At 38.2% G+C, this 17,482-nt stretch overlaps 1 protein-coding gene across 8 annotated transcripts in view; it reads left to right on the forward strand.

Moving 5' to 3' along the window:
* Positions 1 to 17,482, forward strand: part of RAPGEF2 (Rap guanine nucleotide exchange factor 2) — a 241,852-nt gene that overhangs the window by 68,248 nt on the left and 156,122 nt on the right. For all 8 annotated transcript variants that reach the window (XM_025439185.3, XM_025439188.3, XM_025439190.3 and 5 more), the window contains exons 2-3: positions 5,152 to 5,222; positions 16,200 to 16,256. In XM_025439185.3, the coding sequence (XP_025294970.1) occupies positions 5,152 to 5,222; positions 16,200 to 16,256 (128 nt within the window). The remainder of the gene's footprint in view (positions 1 to 5,151; positions 5,223 to 16,199; positions 16,257 to 17,482) is intronic.

Genomic DNA, 17,482 nt, shown 5'->3' on the forward strand with positions numbered 1-17,482 from the left:
GTTGCCTGCCATCTAGACATCATTTCTTACCATTCCTTCTGTTAGTTACAATTAAGAGATCTCAAGCTTAGATAGAATGTATCCGTAAAGTCATCTAATTCCAACTAGGTAATATTACCTTTCTGTTTAACAGATTCATTTAGAATAATGATGACTGCGCCTTGAGTTTGTAAACTCCTTGTGGCATAAACCATTTAAAATAAGTTTCTTTTGAGATGACTTATTCTAAGTGTGATAGAAGAAACTCTGGACATAATAGTTGAATTCATTCCAAGAGTTGAATTCAGGAAGTTTATAGTCTAGTTAGGTATCTGAAGTACACAAAACAGTTGCATAGGATTCTGATTGTGCATCACTCAGGTGACACATGTTCAAGCTTATTCTCCAGAAAGCATCATGATCATGTGAGGTGCAGACGTTTTATTTATGCAGTGGCATACATACAGATTTGGTCATGCAGTGGTGATGTAATACAGTCATTTTCCTTCACACTCAAGAGTTTTATAATGCAGGCTTCATAACAGCTCTCTGACCCATTTATTTATGTCAGTGACTTAATAGGTGAGAATGCACCATTGTTCTCTGCATTTTTTAAAAGTCATAAGCAATTTTATTTAATCTGCAAGTTATGATTATACATACTGTCCTAATATAAATAATGTGATAGTTATTCTTAAATATATTTTATATAATTGTATAGGCCAGACATTCATACTCAGAGTTGTTAACATCAGTACTGATACACGTAATGGGTATGACATAACTTTTTCAGGAAGGTGACTCCTCCACAATTATGAACTCCACAGTGTTAAAGAGCAACAAATTAATAAAGTGCCATTTCATTAAGGGATAAGCTCTTTTACTTTGATTTTTGCTTGGTTTGTTTGAAAAAGACAGTCACTTAAGACTTACTGTCTTTTAAGGTTTAAGGGTGCTTTTTCCCCTCCATTCTATTTCTAAGCTTCCAAATTCTTCTATCGTGTTTCTTTTAGACTTCTTCCTCCCCAGCTTAAAAAAAATTTCTTTCTATTGCTTCCCCAGTATATCTTTTTTTGTCATTGTAAATTTATCTGCTTGATGAGTATTAAATGAATGTCAATAGTCTTATCTGTTTGCTTAGATTAGAGGTGTTTTAGGCCATGAGCAGGTTATAAACCCAAGGTTGAAAGTTCAGTTAAAAATATATGTAAGACAGGGCTCAGCGATTAAAGTGTCTGCCTGTGGCCCAGGGCAAGATCCTGGAGTCCCACGTTGGGCTCCCTGCATGGAGCCTGCTTCTCCCTCTGCCTGTGTCTCTGCCTCTGTCTCTGTGGGTCTCTCATGAATAAATAAATAAAATCTTAAAAAAAATATGTAAGACTTCAGTATTAGTTTCTGAATATAAATAAGTTCTTTGAAAATGGGGGGGGGCTGTGTTTCATACTATTAGACTGCAAGTAGCACACATATTTATATCTAAAATAGAATGTGAACTCTAGGATTGTTCAGAAAGACCTTTTATTATAGCTATTAAGGAAAACTCATTAATTAGGATATTTTTATTGGTTTTCCCTACATGCAAATAGAATATTATGATTGGAGTCTGATTGCTTCTAAGGAAGGAATTTATTAGCTTTAGGAATGCAAACTTTGTTAACTAGATGGTAGGAAAGGTTTTTTTTTTTTTTTTCTTTTTTCAGCTTTCTTATTCATATTGAATTTATAGAGTCTAGTTTTAGGTTACAGCCTTTAAATAACTTTTAAAATACTTGTGGGAAGCCACAAGGACCATAGATGAATAAAGTTAAAGACCATTGGTTTATTTGAAAGTTGATCATCAGAGGATGGCACTTTAAATTTCTAATATTGATAAATTTTAAATTGGAACAAATTAAAGTTACAAGTAAGATTTTTTCTGCCTTACCCCATCACAATATTGTTTTAAGGACTACACTATAATATTTTAGGCTGAAAACCTCCACAGTATCCTCTTAAGAATGTTTTGAATTTTCTGTCTAGTTGTTATCACTGTCCCTTATCTGTGCCCTTAATATAAATTGCACATATAGTTTGAATTGTTCAGAAAGGTATTCCTAAGGCTCCAGAGTTGTTTTTTTTTTCTTAGTTGAAAGAGAAGATTAAATTGAACCAGAGTAGTACAAGCCCTGTATACTGAAAAGTATAAAAACATTGTTGAAAGAAATTAGGGAAGACCCCTTAGTAAATGACAAAGCATCCCCTGCATGGATTGGGAGGTTACATGTTGTCAAGATTGCAGTACTACCTGAATTGATCTTCAGACTCCATGCAATCCTTATTAAAATTTCAGTTGGCTTAAAAAAATTTTTTTTTTTTTTGTATTGACAAATGGTTCTAAGATTCATATGGAACTGCAAGGCACTCAAAAGAGCCAAAACAATCTTGGAAAAAGTAGAATAGGATTGGAACACTGATACTTCCTGTTTTTAAAACTTACCACAGAGGTGCATAAACAAGACAGTGTGGTACTGGCGTAGGGATAGACATATAGACCAGTGGAATAAAACTGAGAGTCCAAAAAGAAACACTTTTGTGGTTAGTTGATTTTCAGCAAGAGTTACCAATACAGTTCAATGGGGGAAAGAATAGTCTTTTCAACAAAGGATAATGGGGACAGGTGGATATCCACATGCAAAAGAACGAAGTTGGACCCTTCTTCCCTCACTATACAAAAGTAACTCAAAGATGGATCATAGACTTAAATGTAAGAACTACAGCTGTAGAACTCTTAGAAGAAAATATATTAGTAAATCTTTGTGACCTTGGATTAATAGTTTCTTACATATAACTCTAAAAGCACACACAACAAAAGAAAAAAATGGGTAAATTGGACTTCATCAAAATTCATTAATTTTGTGCTTCTAAAGGCATCATCCAAGACAGTGACAAATTACAAAGCCTGTAGAATGTGGGGAAATATTTGCAAATTATATATCTGATAAAAGCCATCTATCCAGGATATATAAAGAATTCTTAAAATTCAATAATAAAAAATGTTAAAAAATGAACAAAGATATTGAATATTTTTTCCAATGAAGTTATATAAATGGCCAGCCAGTCAGCACATGAACAGTGCTTAGCATCCTTAGTCTTTAGGGAAATGCAAATCAACACCACAACTAGATACCACTCCAAACCAGCTAGAGTGGTGAAAATTAAAAAGACAATAACAAGTGTTGTGGACAACATATAACAAGGAGGTATGTAGAGAAATAGCATTCCTCATACATTGCTGATAGGCTTATAAATGGTACAGCCACTTAAGAAATTTGACAGTTCCTTAAAGATAGAGTTACCATAGGAGCCAGCAATTCCATTTGTAAGCATATACCCATGAGAACTGAAAACAGGTGTTTAAACAAAAATTTGCTATTTTTAACTGTACCTCCACAATGAAATATTACTTGGCAATATAGTGGAGAGTAGAGATACATGTTTACAGAGTAGATGAACCTTGAAAATATTGTGCTAAGTGAAAGAAGCCAGACAGAGAAGGTGTAAATTCCATTGTTAGATTCCTTTTACACAAAATGTTCATAATAAGCAAGTCCATGGAAACAAAGTAGATTAGTGGTTGCCAGGAGTTGGGAGTGGGGGTTATGGAAAATGACTGCTCATGGATATGGAGTTGCCTTTTGGGGCATTGAAAAGTTCTGAAGTAGTGATGAGGATCATACAAAAATGAACCACCAAATTATTCACTTTAAAATAGTAAATTTTGTGGCACTTGTGCGGCTCAGTCAGTTAAGCTTCTGGCTCTTGATTTCAACTCAGGTCAAGATCTCAGGGTCGTGAGATGGAGCTACTGGCTTGGAGCCCGCGTAAGATTCTCCCTCTCCCTCTCCCTCAGCCCACCCCCCCCACCCCCCACCCCCGCTCACGCTTCCCCCTCCCCCCCCCAGAAAAAGAGAAATTTTGAGTTCTAGCTCACCCAGCCACCCTGTCAGAGCGGGCAGCAGACACCCCAGCCCCCACCTCTGCTCTCTGGGGGGTCCTCACCCTGCCCGCCCTCACCCTCTTCCTGTTGCTCTTCCTCTGGGGTAAGGTGCAGTGGGTGTCAGAGTCCAGAGGGCGGGGAGGGTCACACACATGGCCTTGGCTGGGGTCTGTGCCCTGGTCCGGTGCTGCTGTGAACTCCTGGAAGAAAAAAAAAAGATTTTATGTGACTTGTATCTCAATAAAACTCTTATTTTAAAACACAAAGGATAGGGGGCACCCGAGTGGCGTTCAGTCGGTTAAGTCTCTGACTCTTGGTGTTGGCTCAGGTAATGGTCTCATAGTGCTGGGATTGAGCCCCACACGGGGCTCCTCTTGGGAGGCCACTTCAGATTCCCTCCCCCTCTCCCCCACCCGCATGGATGCACTCCCTCTCTCAAATAAAATCTTTAAAAAACATGATAATTTTTCAAGTTTCTTAAAATACTTCTGTTTTAGATTTTAACTAAAATTTAAGAGAGGAGTAGTAAATACCCCTTCATATTCTTGTTTCCACAAACTGTAATCCTAGATTAGTCTTGAAATACTAATAACTTGTTAGCTTGTCATTTAAATGAATAAAAATGGGGTTTTGAACTTTTACCTGTTCTGAACTTTCATGAATAACTTTGAATTTTTTCTAAGTATTATAGTATGATTGAGAAAAGTAAGACGTCTCTTTTTTTAAGGCAAATATTTAAACTTAAATATTTCTATATATAAGAAATGTCATTGTGATAAGAATTGAAAAAATTCGTGTTCATTTTTAAGTGTAGTCATGTAATAGCATGCATTAATTTTATGTTGACTGGGAAAATAATTTGATTTAAGCATATTATTGGCATATAAATTAAGACTTTACATTTGAGATTTTATTTAAAAGGCAGAAAGTAAGTGATAAAAAACAAAAGGAATTTATTTTCATAAGTTTAATTAAGCCAATTTATTTTATATTTTGAGGCTCTGTCTATATCCCCAAGGTGGCTGATGAATGACATTTGTGTGATTTAGCTTTTCTCTTGATAATGTTATTTTTTATGTCTTAAGAGAACTTGTATTACAAGAAAAGCACTGTTTTTAACTTTGTAAATATAATGACTTATTTTAGAAGCTGCCTTTCCTGAGAATCTAAAAATTTCTGTTTTTCTTTTCAAACAGGATCTGGAAATAGTATATTCCTATTTACATGGTATGGAAGCCTTATCAAACTTGAGAGAGCACCAGCTTAGGTGAGTCATTTTACAATGACTGATAATGGGATGCTGGGATTTTCTATGATCATTTTTTATGGTTAAAGAAATAGGATTAAAGATAACTTGTGAAAACTCTGCTCTATCTAGCCTCTGTACTTGGCCTTATAAGTTTTATATCCATATAATAATATTTTGACATTTCTGCCATAGTGATATTCTCTCCTCCATATCCCACTCCCTACCCTCCCTCATCTAAAGGAATAAACACTATGTGGTGAATACCCCAAAAGAAACCTTATTTGCTGTCCTGGCAAACAAAGATCTACATTTCAATGTTTCAATGTTTAGATACATAAGAAACCAGATTTTTTTTTTTTTTTTGGATTTTATTTATTTTTTCACAAGAGACACAGAAAGAGAGAGGCAGAGACACAGGCAGGGGGAGAAGCAGGGTTCATTCAGAGAGCCCAATGTGGGACTTAATCCCAGGACCCCAGGATCACGTCCTGAGCCCAAGGCAGATGCTCAACCACTGAGCCACCCAGGCATCCCCAAAACCAGAATGTTTTTACCCATTCAAAGAATAATTGGGTTCATTATCAGTATGTTTTAGGTCTTTGTATAGAATATATTTATTGCATTAAGTTGACTGCCCTTTTTTGGGAAACATAAAAATCTTATTGGTTCTATTCTACAGTGATGCAGCAATCTTAATTATGATTATCTGGTTATATTAAAAGAGCAAAATCATGTAAGCCAGTGATTTTTTTCTTAACTGGAACAGAAAACAAAGGACCTTAGGTAGATGGATTATATATAAATGTCAGCAAGGACATATGAGCTTTTGTTTCCTCCAACTGTAGCTAGTTTTAATACCAGTAGTTTTTAATTATGAAAGCAATACATTTTCTATGTATTTTCCCTTTACTCTTTAAACACTAATTAATTGGCGAGCATGTCAATTTCATATTTAGTTGTTAATTGAAAAAAGTGTCAAGAGGATTCAGTACTTTTAAAATTTAATTTTTGATGAAAATCATTTAAATTAAAGTAGATTGCAGGTTAAGTGCTTAAAAATTCAAGTTTTATTGGAAAGGGCAAAACCATTGGGAACTTAGAAGATGGCTCAAATTAAAGTAGGCATAATTTTTAAAGTGTCTATAACTTCCATTTTATGTTTTTCGGTGGCAGCTACCCTAAGAAAAAGTTATGCACCATCTATTTAATAAATGCAGTTAATCTGCAAGTGCAAATGGAATTATTTAATAAGCAAATACAAATGGCACATTCCCATGTGCGTATAAAATGTTGTAGTTTTATATATATAGTATATACATATAGTTTTATATGGGTAATATTTCAGTAATATTTAACATATTGATTACATAATGTATGTCTGTAGTACATGTGATTATAAAATTACTGAGGTAACAGGAACTCTATGCAATAGAACAAGGAAAATTTTAATACTTCTTATGGAAATTTGCAAAATTACAAAAGTAAATAGTATGACAAAGTCTCATAGACCTATTACCCAGCTTTAGAACCATCAACTTTCCACTGTTTCAAAGGGAAATTATGGTTAGAAATAACTGATTAATTCAGTAGTGTAGTTTAGTCTATTTACACCTTAGAAAGTCTGTTTTGGAGACTATATAGTTTTGTTTGTTGGTTTGAGCTTACAGGGAGGGAACTTTGGGATGTTTATCTTAATCTGCTTATATTGAAAAGTCATTTGTTTCTGATATTTATGGAAAATATCAGCTGAAACTAACTTCAGTCCTTTTTTAGAACAAGATCAGGATACTAACATGATTAATAACAAAAAAGAGGTGCAGATAAACATAATAACTTGGATAAGCTTTTATAATAGCTACCATTTCTAGGAAAAATATATCTTAATTTCTTTTTTTTGAATTTTATACTCTCCCTGGGATTAATAGAGAACAGTTAAGACTTCCACATAATAGAGTTTTCCAATTTTAGAAAAGGCAGCTCTTAATCAAGATTTTAGAAGTTTATTTGATATTGGGTAATATAGAACGTTAGTCTTCTATGAGGGATAGCAGAGGGTTTCATTTATCTGAAAACTTTGGCTTTGTGCATTATTGTGGCCCATCCATATGCATGCTATCACGTGATTCTGAGTGGTAATTGACATGCAATTAGTTGACTGTGTTGCCATAAGATCACATATTTTGTGTAATGAATAGGTTTTTAGATCTTCACTTAAAAACTATGTATTTTTTCAACATGACTTTATTTATTTATTTATTTATTTATTTATTTATTTATTTATTTATTATTTACGATAGTCACAGAGGGGGAGAGAGAGAGAGAGAGAGAGAGAGAGAGGCAGAGACATAGGCAGAGGGAGAAGCAGGCTCCATGCACCGGGAGCCCGACGTGGGATTCGATCCCGGGTCTCCAGGATCGTGCCCTGAGCCAAAGGCAGGCGCTAAACCGCTGCGCCACCCAGGGATCCCTGACTTTATATTTCTAATATTTACTCCCTTAACCCACATAGTTTAGAAGAAGGATATTTCCGATATGGGTAGAGGATGCTATAATTAGGAGTGGAGGCCAAAAATCTGAAAAAGCAGAATAACCGTCTGAGTCCATTCAGTGTTGGAAATGAAAGACTGCTGAAATAAATAAATAAATATAACTAACTATATATATATATATATATATATATATATATATATATATATATACATACACACACACACATACATATATATCTTTAGCGTTATGGATAAGTGTAATTATTGTTATATAAGCAGTTGTAGATCATTAAGAAACAACTGAATTATGCTTATTAGTATATTCTTGAGGATTCAGGGAATATCAATGTGCTTTTTATAAAATATTCAACAATGTTTAAAGACAACCAATTTTGGTACTTTTCCCATTTATTTATGTTAGTACTTTCCCCAGTTATTGGTCGCATAGAAGATTTTATTCCTGTTTTTCTGAGGGCACTGGTTAAATTTATTTATTCTGTCAACAATTATCGATTGTGTGCCTACTATGTATTGGACGCTGACATAAGCTATGGAGATGCAGCATTTAAGTAGACCAAACCTCTGCCATCATGGAGCTTATATTCCTGATGGGGCAGACAAGACTTAAGTAAGTGGATCAGTGTTGTTTTCTTCAGATGTTAGTGTGCTTAGCATGGTGTATAGAGTTACCCAGCAGATTCTGAACCAGGGGTGAGTGATAGTCCAGTGAGGCAGAAGACACACAGAGACAGTGATTGAGACATAAATTTGCCGAGGGATCTTGTGTAGAGGGAATCCAGGGACAGCAGAGTGGACAAAGCACCACTGCTGGGATCCACATGCAACAGGTTTTTATAGCATAGCAGCTTTGTCTAGCAGCTATCTGTAGCCTTTCCCCTCCTTCTGCGACCAGTGTTCCAGGGAGCTCAAGGCCTGCTGTCCACACACTCTTTGTTACAAAGGAGATGCTCTGTGTTAGCCACCCTGGGCTGCTGACCTTGAACACTGAACAGCTTGTTCTACATAGTCTGCTTGATGGGAATATAGAGGGGGAGGATGGGATCTCTACATTTTCAGTGAGTTATTAACAGGAACGTTCAAACTGCGCTTGTACAAACTAGCCTTCTAGCTTGTACCATATACTCTATCAGAGATTCCCTGGATGGCTCATGTATATTTTTTTAGGAGGGGGAGGGGCGAGGGAAAGGATGAGAGAAAATCTTAAGCAGGCTCCACACTCAGCAGTATGTAGCCTGACGTGGGGCTTGATCTCTCAACCCTGAGATCATGACCTGAGCTGAAATCCAGAGTTGGACACTAAACTGATTGAGCCACTGAGGCCCTCCTGGCCCGTACATTTTTTATATCCTCTTTTTCTGAGATTTCCCGGGGCCAAGTATGCTGAGATGAATTGCACCAAATCCTACAGTAACAGTATAAGCCACAGCATTCAAATAATAGAAAACAAATGGCTGAGAAACTCTAGAAAATATTTTATCAGAGGAAGCCTGCAGTCCCTGGTAGGGGGAGTTCACTATATACCCAACAGTTGGTTTTATTCTGTATGGAAGCTGTGGTCAGGGCCCAGTTGGCAAACAGGTTCCCCATACAGAATCCAAGGGCAAAAAGTTAAGCTGTTTAGGAGGCACCAGAAGAGGCAGGTCATGATTGTCTAATGAATGCAGGAGGTGCCGTTCTGGGATAATACCACTCCTGACTCGTGGTTTGGCTCTAGGTTTGTGGTACCCATTTGTTCACCTCCCCTCTGTTACACAGTGGGACAACCTGAAAAGGATGGTGGGAGTATAACAGTGCTCCATAAGGTGATTATGATTGTGTCCCTTTTGTCTTTTTTTTTTTTTTTTTTTTTAACAGGGAGAGAAACTCCTTAAGCAGGCTTCAAACCCAGCACAGCACAGAGCCCAGAGCCCAGTGTAGGGGCTCCGTCACACAACTCTGAGATCATAGCCTGAGCCAAAATCAAGAGTTGGGCACTTAACCTTCTGATCACCCATGTGCCCCAATAGTGTCCTTTTTAATGAGAGATCTGGGGTTGTGTGCCTTTATTATCTTTGGTTGAGTTGGGTGAGGAAATGGGGGATGGTTAGGTCCTGTTCTACTCCTTTTCCCCACTGGGCCAAAAACCTAAAGCACTGTGGACTTCTTTGCCATTTCCAGGGCCATTTAATTATATGTTCCCCTGTAGATGGAATTTGTGGCAAGGACAATAAAAGGTTACCTTGTGCCTCTATCTGCAGCAGAGAACATTCTTCCTGCACGTTGTCTATATGTATTCTAAGGGTGACATCAGGTCCTTGAGTGAGTAGAGTGTAGGCACGGGACGGATTGTAAGGTACATGACAATGGACCAAACTGTGATATAGGTTACAGGGCAGAGAATGGAGTGCAGCTCCACACTAGGAGGACTGTTGGTCAAGGTCTACATTGTTGCGAGGAGGCATGCCATTCCTCTGGTTTGGGTTGGGTCATTGCCTGACTCAGGCCTTTGGATTATATATCCTTTAGCCATCCTGCTATAGGATACTGGGTGTGAACAGCTACTGGGATCCCTTTAGTTATGTCTTCTACTTGCTATAAGGCAGGGTAAATAGCACACAGCTGTTCTAAAATGTTATATTGGGTCAGCTCCTTTTTATTTTTAATTTATTTTAATTTTTAAAAGATCTTATTTATTTATTTGAGAGAGAGAGAAAGAGAGAGAATGAGCAGTGGGGAGAGGCAGAGGGACAGGGAGAAGCAGACCCTCCCTCAGTGAGCAGGGAGCCTGATGTGTGGGGCTCGATCCTGGGACTCGCAGAACCTGACCTGAGCTGAAGGCAGCTGCTTATTAACCAGCTGAGCCACCCAGGTGCCTCTCAGCTCCTTTTTATGATTGTGATCAGAAACCTATTAGTACTCGTTTGTGTTCTTGCCATTGCTACAAGCTCCATCCAAACCTTCTGGGTAACTGGCTACACCCAATTCATATGGCTGTCCCTATACAAGAATACTTGAGGCTTTGATCTATTTAATAGCCATCTTGGCGTGTTCAAATGTGCCCTCTTGAGGACTAGTCCCATTGGGCTCCTTTTAAGCCAGTCTATGAAGGGGCAGAAGCAGTTGAGCCAGACAAGGGGTAAACTGATGCCAATACTCTAAGAGACCTACGAAGGTTTGCAGCTGCTTTGGGATAGTGGGGCATGGGTGTGCCTGTATTTTCTCATTAGGTACTACAGAAACAACCTTTGTCTTATCCGATAAGCCAGCACACTGTATTTTGTTTTTGTTGACTTCTCAACCTTGACTTATTAGGTGAGAAAGCAAATCTGGTGCAGCGGCCTGCAAAGTAGAAAAAGACTGAAAAGTTAACATTAGATCATCAGTATAATGAAACAAAAAGACTGGCCACCAAGCTGTGACAAATCAAGGGGCTTTATAAATACCCCTGTGGTAGGATAATGAATGTCTGTTCTCCTTCCCAGGTGAAAATGGATTGTTCTTGGCTTTCTAGAGCTATAGGAATACTGAAAAAGGGGTTAGCCAGCTCTAACATAATGATATGTGCCTAAAACTTCCCCAATTCAAGTCAGCAAGTGACATGATGTTGGGCACAGTTGTACGAAGAGGGGCTACCACCATATTTAGTTCCCTGTAATCCACAGTCATTCTCCATGTTCCATCTGGTCTCTTTCCAGGCCAGACAAGACTATTATATAGACTGTGAGTTGGTCATATCATTGCCCACCTGGGCTAATTCCTTAATTGTGCCTGTGATTTATTTTATTTATTTTATTTTATTTTATTTTATTTTATTTTATTTTATTTTATTTTATTTTATTATTTATTCATTCATTCATTCATTCATTCATTCATTCATGACAGACATAGAGAGAGAGAGGCAGAGACACAGCCATAGGGAGAAGCAGCTCCATGCAGGGAGCCTGACGTGGGACTCAATCCCGGGTCTTGGGGATCACACCCTGGGCCAAGGGCGGCGCTAAACCGCTGCGCCACCCAGGCTGCCCCATGCCTGTGATTTTTTTTCGTGGCCTCCTGGGAGGTGATACTATTTACTTGCCATCCCCCTCTGTGGGACAAGTAGCATTACAGCTGTACATTTTGCATCTCCCCTTATTATTTGTTTGACCAAGTGCACCCTCAATTTGAAATCCCCTGCCATAGTTTGTAACGTTAGTCTTGCGAAGACATCCATTCCTAGAATATATTTGGGTGTTGGGGTCATATACAACGAATAGGGCTTTGGTGGGAGTTATCCTGTCCACAGTTACGGCAACCTGCTTTGTTTGTATGGTACCCCCCCTCCGTAGTGGTTACCGTAAAAGAGAGTACATTTGGCACTAGTTTTAACCAGAGCTGAAACACTCTATGGGACCAATCTATGGTGAGTTCTCCATGTGGCCCCCAGTCCCCAGGTACCTGGGTGGTAGCAGCCTGAAGCAGCAGCACGTGTCCTTGGCCTCTTCCCTGGTTTGTAGAGAAAGCGCCTGTCATCTTCTGTCTCAGGGTGCCCTTTGTAAATTGCTGTTCAGGTTTTAAATTCTGCCAGAGGCCAACAAGGACTGCACTGGATTACTTGTCTCACAGAGGGTCCCTGTTACCCTGAGGTCTCACTACATCTGGCAACAGGTAACATGTGCACCCGTCGTCTTTGTTTCTTCCTCCTGTGAATCTGTTACCTTCATCCCTGCCTTCCCAATACCTCTTTTTCTGACCTTTCCTGTTTCTGCCAGACCTGTGGCAGCCAGCTTAGCCCATCAGGGGCTGCCCCATTAGAGGGTCAAGATGGACACAAGGCCCCGCCAACCATCAGGGGCAGACTGACTGTAGCACAGATTGTTATGTAATGAATGCCAGTTTGCACATCCCTGGCCAACAGCGACCTGCCTTCAGTGCCCATGTCCCGTGTACTGAGCAGCCATGCCACCCTGGATTCCCTTTGTTTCTCTCCAAATTTATCCCCCAATTCTATCCATTCGGCAGGTGTCTAATCTTCCACTGTGGTCTATGCCGATGCTTAAGTTGCCCGCAGGTTCCAGGGTTCCCCATTCAATGGGCATGAATGCTCTGCTTTCATTTTGGTTGGTAACAAGAGGCTGAGCTAAGAGAATGGGAATTTTTATGGGCTCATTCCAATTAGTCTCTTCTTCGGTAGAACTTTTCATTGGGTCCCCCAGCTTGGGATCCCAGGCTGGCTTAGAGATACATGCAGGGACTTTGTTGCTGGGGCAGTTAACCACCCTTCAGTTGGGCCGTTCTGTGTGCCAGAGTTTTTAATTTAACATCTTGTTTTCCTCAAGCCGATTATTGAGGTCTATGGAGTGTCATTTATGTTAGTCTTGCCTTCCTCTCTAAATGCAGTTTCTCCTGTAGGGTGGCATACTTTCTTCAAGGCAACTACACGGACAGGAGGGGTCAGCTAACTATGGCAACTGAGCATCTATCCTTTTCTTAGTCAAATTTATCTTGGTCAAAATTTCCTCTAGACCCTTTGATACTTTCAGGGGGCATTTCGTTATACTCATGTGGTGGGCTTATCCATCAAGGATAGGGGCTATCGAGCCCCACATAGATGTGGATGGCCAGCCTGGGATTTCCCCTGCAAAAATCCTTATTCCCTTTCCCACGTGTTGGTGGTCATGGTTTGCATGTTTTGTTTTGTTTTGTTTTGTTTTGTTTTTCCTGGCTTCCTGGTTGGCTCACCATTTGTGTGGTCACACCCCAACAGACTCTAAGCCAAGGGTGGATGATTGTCCTATGAGGCCAAAGAAATGACCTGGAGACAGCCAGGGAGGCATAGGTTTATTGGGAGAACTTACTATAGGGAGTCCAGAAGTGCCAGCCTGGACACACAGCATCTGTTGCAGAGATCTACATGCAGCAAGCTTTTATACTGTAGCAAATAGCCAGCAACTATCTGTAGCCCATCCCCTTCCAGCATGGCCAGTGTTCCAAGGAGCTCAAGGTCTGCCATCCAGACACTCTTTGTTACAAAGGAGATGCTTCTGATCAGCCAGTGACCTTGAACACTGAACACTTTCTTCTATACATTCTGCTTGATGGGAATATAGAGGGGAGGACAGGATCTCTACAGTCTCAAGATAGTGATTAACAAGGCCATTTAGAGTGTGTTTGTACGAACAAGCTTTCCAACACTTACCATACACATAAGAATGGGTGTTGGGCTGCTTTCACTTTGTGGTCAAAGGCAGTAACATCTGAGTCAGGGCAGTTTGCAGAAATCTCCACAGTATAGTGATGCCCAGATACTCTGCTATGGGAAACAGGTTCAGTGCATGAAGGCACCGAGGATAAGGAGTTTGGATTTCTTCCAAAGGTAGTGGGAACCAAGAGCACAAGTGTGAGAGGATCTGACTTAAGGTTTAGAAAGATTTCTCTGGAAGCCATGTGGCGAATGGACAATAGGTGTACAAAAGCAGAAGCTGATGTCTACATTTGTAGACTTGGTCAATTTGAGAGAATATATTTTGGAAACAGATGCTGGCAGAAAGATGGGATATTAAGAAAAGGGAGGAGTCAAGGATAATGATTCCAAGGTTTTTGGCCTAAACATTTGGGTTCTATTGATTGTGGGAAAGCAAATTTTTGGGAAGGAAATTTAAGATCCATTTTGGACATTTTGAACATGAAGTCGCTGTTACACAGCCAGTGGCTATGTTGAGTAGGCATTTAGATAAGTGAGAGATTAGGTGTGGGGCACTGTTTGGGAAGTCATCTGTTTATAGATTAAACTTAAAATCATAGACTGGATAAGATTACATGGTGCAGAGGAGAAGAGGGCTGATAGGAGTTGATAACATTTAGAAGTTAGGTAGAGGAATGGAATGGGAGGAGAATCCAAAGGAGACAGAAAAAATGACTAAGGAGTTAAGAGGAAAACCAGAAGATTGAGGACAGGAAGATTCTAGGAAATGATGGTGTAATGATACTGCTGAGAAGTGGAATTAAGATAAGGACAGAAAAGATTTAGATAATACAGAGGACACTAAGAACTTTTAGAGCCTTTTCTTTGGAGTTTCAGGGAGCAAATGATGGAGAAATGTTAAGAAGGTGAGAAAATGGAGAGAGAATATATATAGACAGCCCAAGAGGAGAATATCTGTCATGGGTAAAAGCAAAATGTGGTTAGTAGCGGGAGGGGTATGTGTGGTCAAAAGAGGTGCACCCTTACCCCACACGGGTGATGCTAAGGTGTGTTTATTTAGTAAAGGAAATGATTTTGGAGGAGGTAGACATGGATGGTGATGTAGGAGAAGGAGGTAAACCTGAAGGAACGCAAGGTCTACTGTAGGAGAAGAAATGAGATCCATTGAAGAGGTTAGGGCAAGGACGCTTCTTTCATTCTAACAGGAAACAAGGAGGGCTGTTATCTAATTTAAGACCAGGTATTTTTAGACTTAAAACTTGTGACTCTTATCTTTTCTTATAAAGAATTGGTGTGATTCAATCCCTGTGTTAATGATGTGTATTCAAGGTTTGATACTGCCTCCTCGAGTTAAGTAACATTCAGTTGGGATGTTTCAAGTTAAGGGATAGAGAGGACCTCTGAAGTAGGAATGGTGGTAGTAAGTACAAGGAAGAAGAATATACAGGAAAGTTGTTTTCAAGTGAAAAATCAAGAGTATGTTGTGTTAATAGGATTTAGCAAACAGGAAAGATGGCAATGGGTTGATATCAGAGTTGCTTGCACAAAGTGGAGACCACTAACCCCATTGATCAAAATGGAGGTGCTGTTGAAATAATCACTTTTATAGCCAATTTATTATTTGGTGGTTCCTTCATAAGAAGAAACAGTCATTTTCTCTTTTACATTTTTGTATTTTTTTGGAAATTTTACTTGGGCTTAATAGAATAGGATGCTTCTTGAAAATGCTGTTCTTGAGGTAATTTTGAATATTTAAACATTTATTCATGTTTTCCATAATTTCCATAATTTTTTCCTCAGGGATGAATCAGCCAAAATAACAAATCTTTAAGCTGTAAAGCCTCCATTTAGTCATTAGTCATAAATATACTGAGTTAATAAAAGCCTACTTTTGCTGAAATTACATACTGGTAAATAACATTAACATGAATGACGTTATCATTTTTTAAATTAATAGGTTCTCCCTTCTAATTTTTAGGTTCTTTTCTTATTTTCTGCTTACCTCAGAGAACATTAATTTGTCTACATGTCATTTACAAAGTGTAAAACACATATAATTTTGTACCCCATAAAAATAAACATGTAAAATTGACATATAACAAAGGTTTTTTTTTTTTCCTAGTGTCTTTTTACCAGATTTTATTTTATTTTCTTAACCTGGGTATCAAGAATATTTATCTTGAGGCTAATAATTATGGCAATCCATATAAAATAATCTTAACTGTCTATACTACATGTCTCTTTTATGTTTTTAAATTATTAGAGTGTTTTTTCATGATACATGTTGAACTCATGTCCCCCTCTTTTTTTTTTCCCTTACAGGTTAATGTGTGAAACTGTGAGATATGAAAGACATGAAGCAAATGAAGTTTTATACTAGTAGGTGTTTCCTTTCTCTTTGTTCAGTGTATACGGCAACAATTAAATAATTTCCTTAAAGTATCACAGAAGTATTACTAATGGCTAGGTCAACGTTACTTTAATTTTGCATTAACTAATTTTTTGTAACTTAGAAACATAAAACATTTCAACTATTACCTGTCATAAAGTAAAGTTTACAGTCCTTTGCAGATAAGTGTGTATCTATACCTATATACCTCTCATGTATGGTTCAGAGATCTAATTTAGTATTGTGGAGTATTTTGACAGTTTTATCATTATGAAATAAGGAACAGTGTAGTCTTTCCAACAGAACAAGATATATTTTCCCGCAACCATATGGAATGAGATGTAATGATGATAGCATAAATGTCATATTTTAGTTTATAATCCTTTCAAAAATAGGAAAATAAGCTGCCCACATCTCTTTGGGCATAGTTTGTTCTATAAATAATACTGATACTTATTTCAAGATGTGTAACATATTCCTTGAAAAAATGACCACAAGTTTTTAAAGAATGTGATAAACATAGTAGTAGATAAATATTGTTGTATTAAGGACGTATAAACTGATTTACTGCACATATTATTTTATTAATAATGTTTGCCACGATTGGCTGTTGTTCAGTTGACTTTCTATTTTTCAAAGTACTTATTAAATAAATAATAACTACTTTCCATGCATATTATAGGGATTACTTAATGAAATAAATAAAATGCAACTCTCCCTTAAGGAGGCTATAATTATAGTCTCCTGAAGGAGATGGAAATAAAAGGAGAACAACAACAGCAAAAAGTAACCAACCAAAAGAACTGAAAATAGATAGGTACTAAGGGCTGAAGAAGTATAAGGGGAGCCTTGTGGGGAATGGGGGGAGTCTCAGAGAGGTGGCCCTTGAACTAGGTCTCAAAAGTATATCTGGTGGTCTAGAGAGACTTTCTGGCAGAAGGAACAGTAAGAGGGAAAGGGGCCTGATGTTCTGAATATTATAAGGTTAGGGCCACTGACATGTGCATCAAGATGACAAATTAAGGAAGAGTCAGGCTATAGTCATATTTGCTTGTGAATGCGTTGTTAAAAATACCAGTTGTGATTTTTTAGGCAATTGGAAATGAGTTTTTTTTCCTTCTAAATAACACTTTATTATGGAAAATTGCAAATATTGATGATATTGGAGACAGTAGTATAATGGTCCCCCAGGTATGCATAATCCAATAATGTTAAT

This window comes from Canis lupus, chromosome 15 (genome assembly GCF_003254725.2).
Source record: "Canis lupus dingo isolate Sandy chromosome 15, ASM325472v2, whole genome shotgun sequence".
In the NCBI taxonomy this organism is placed as follows: domain Eukaryota; kingdom Metazoa; phylum Chordata; class Mammalia; order Carnivora; family Canidae; genus Canis; species Canis lupus.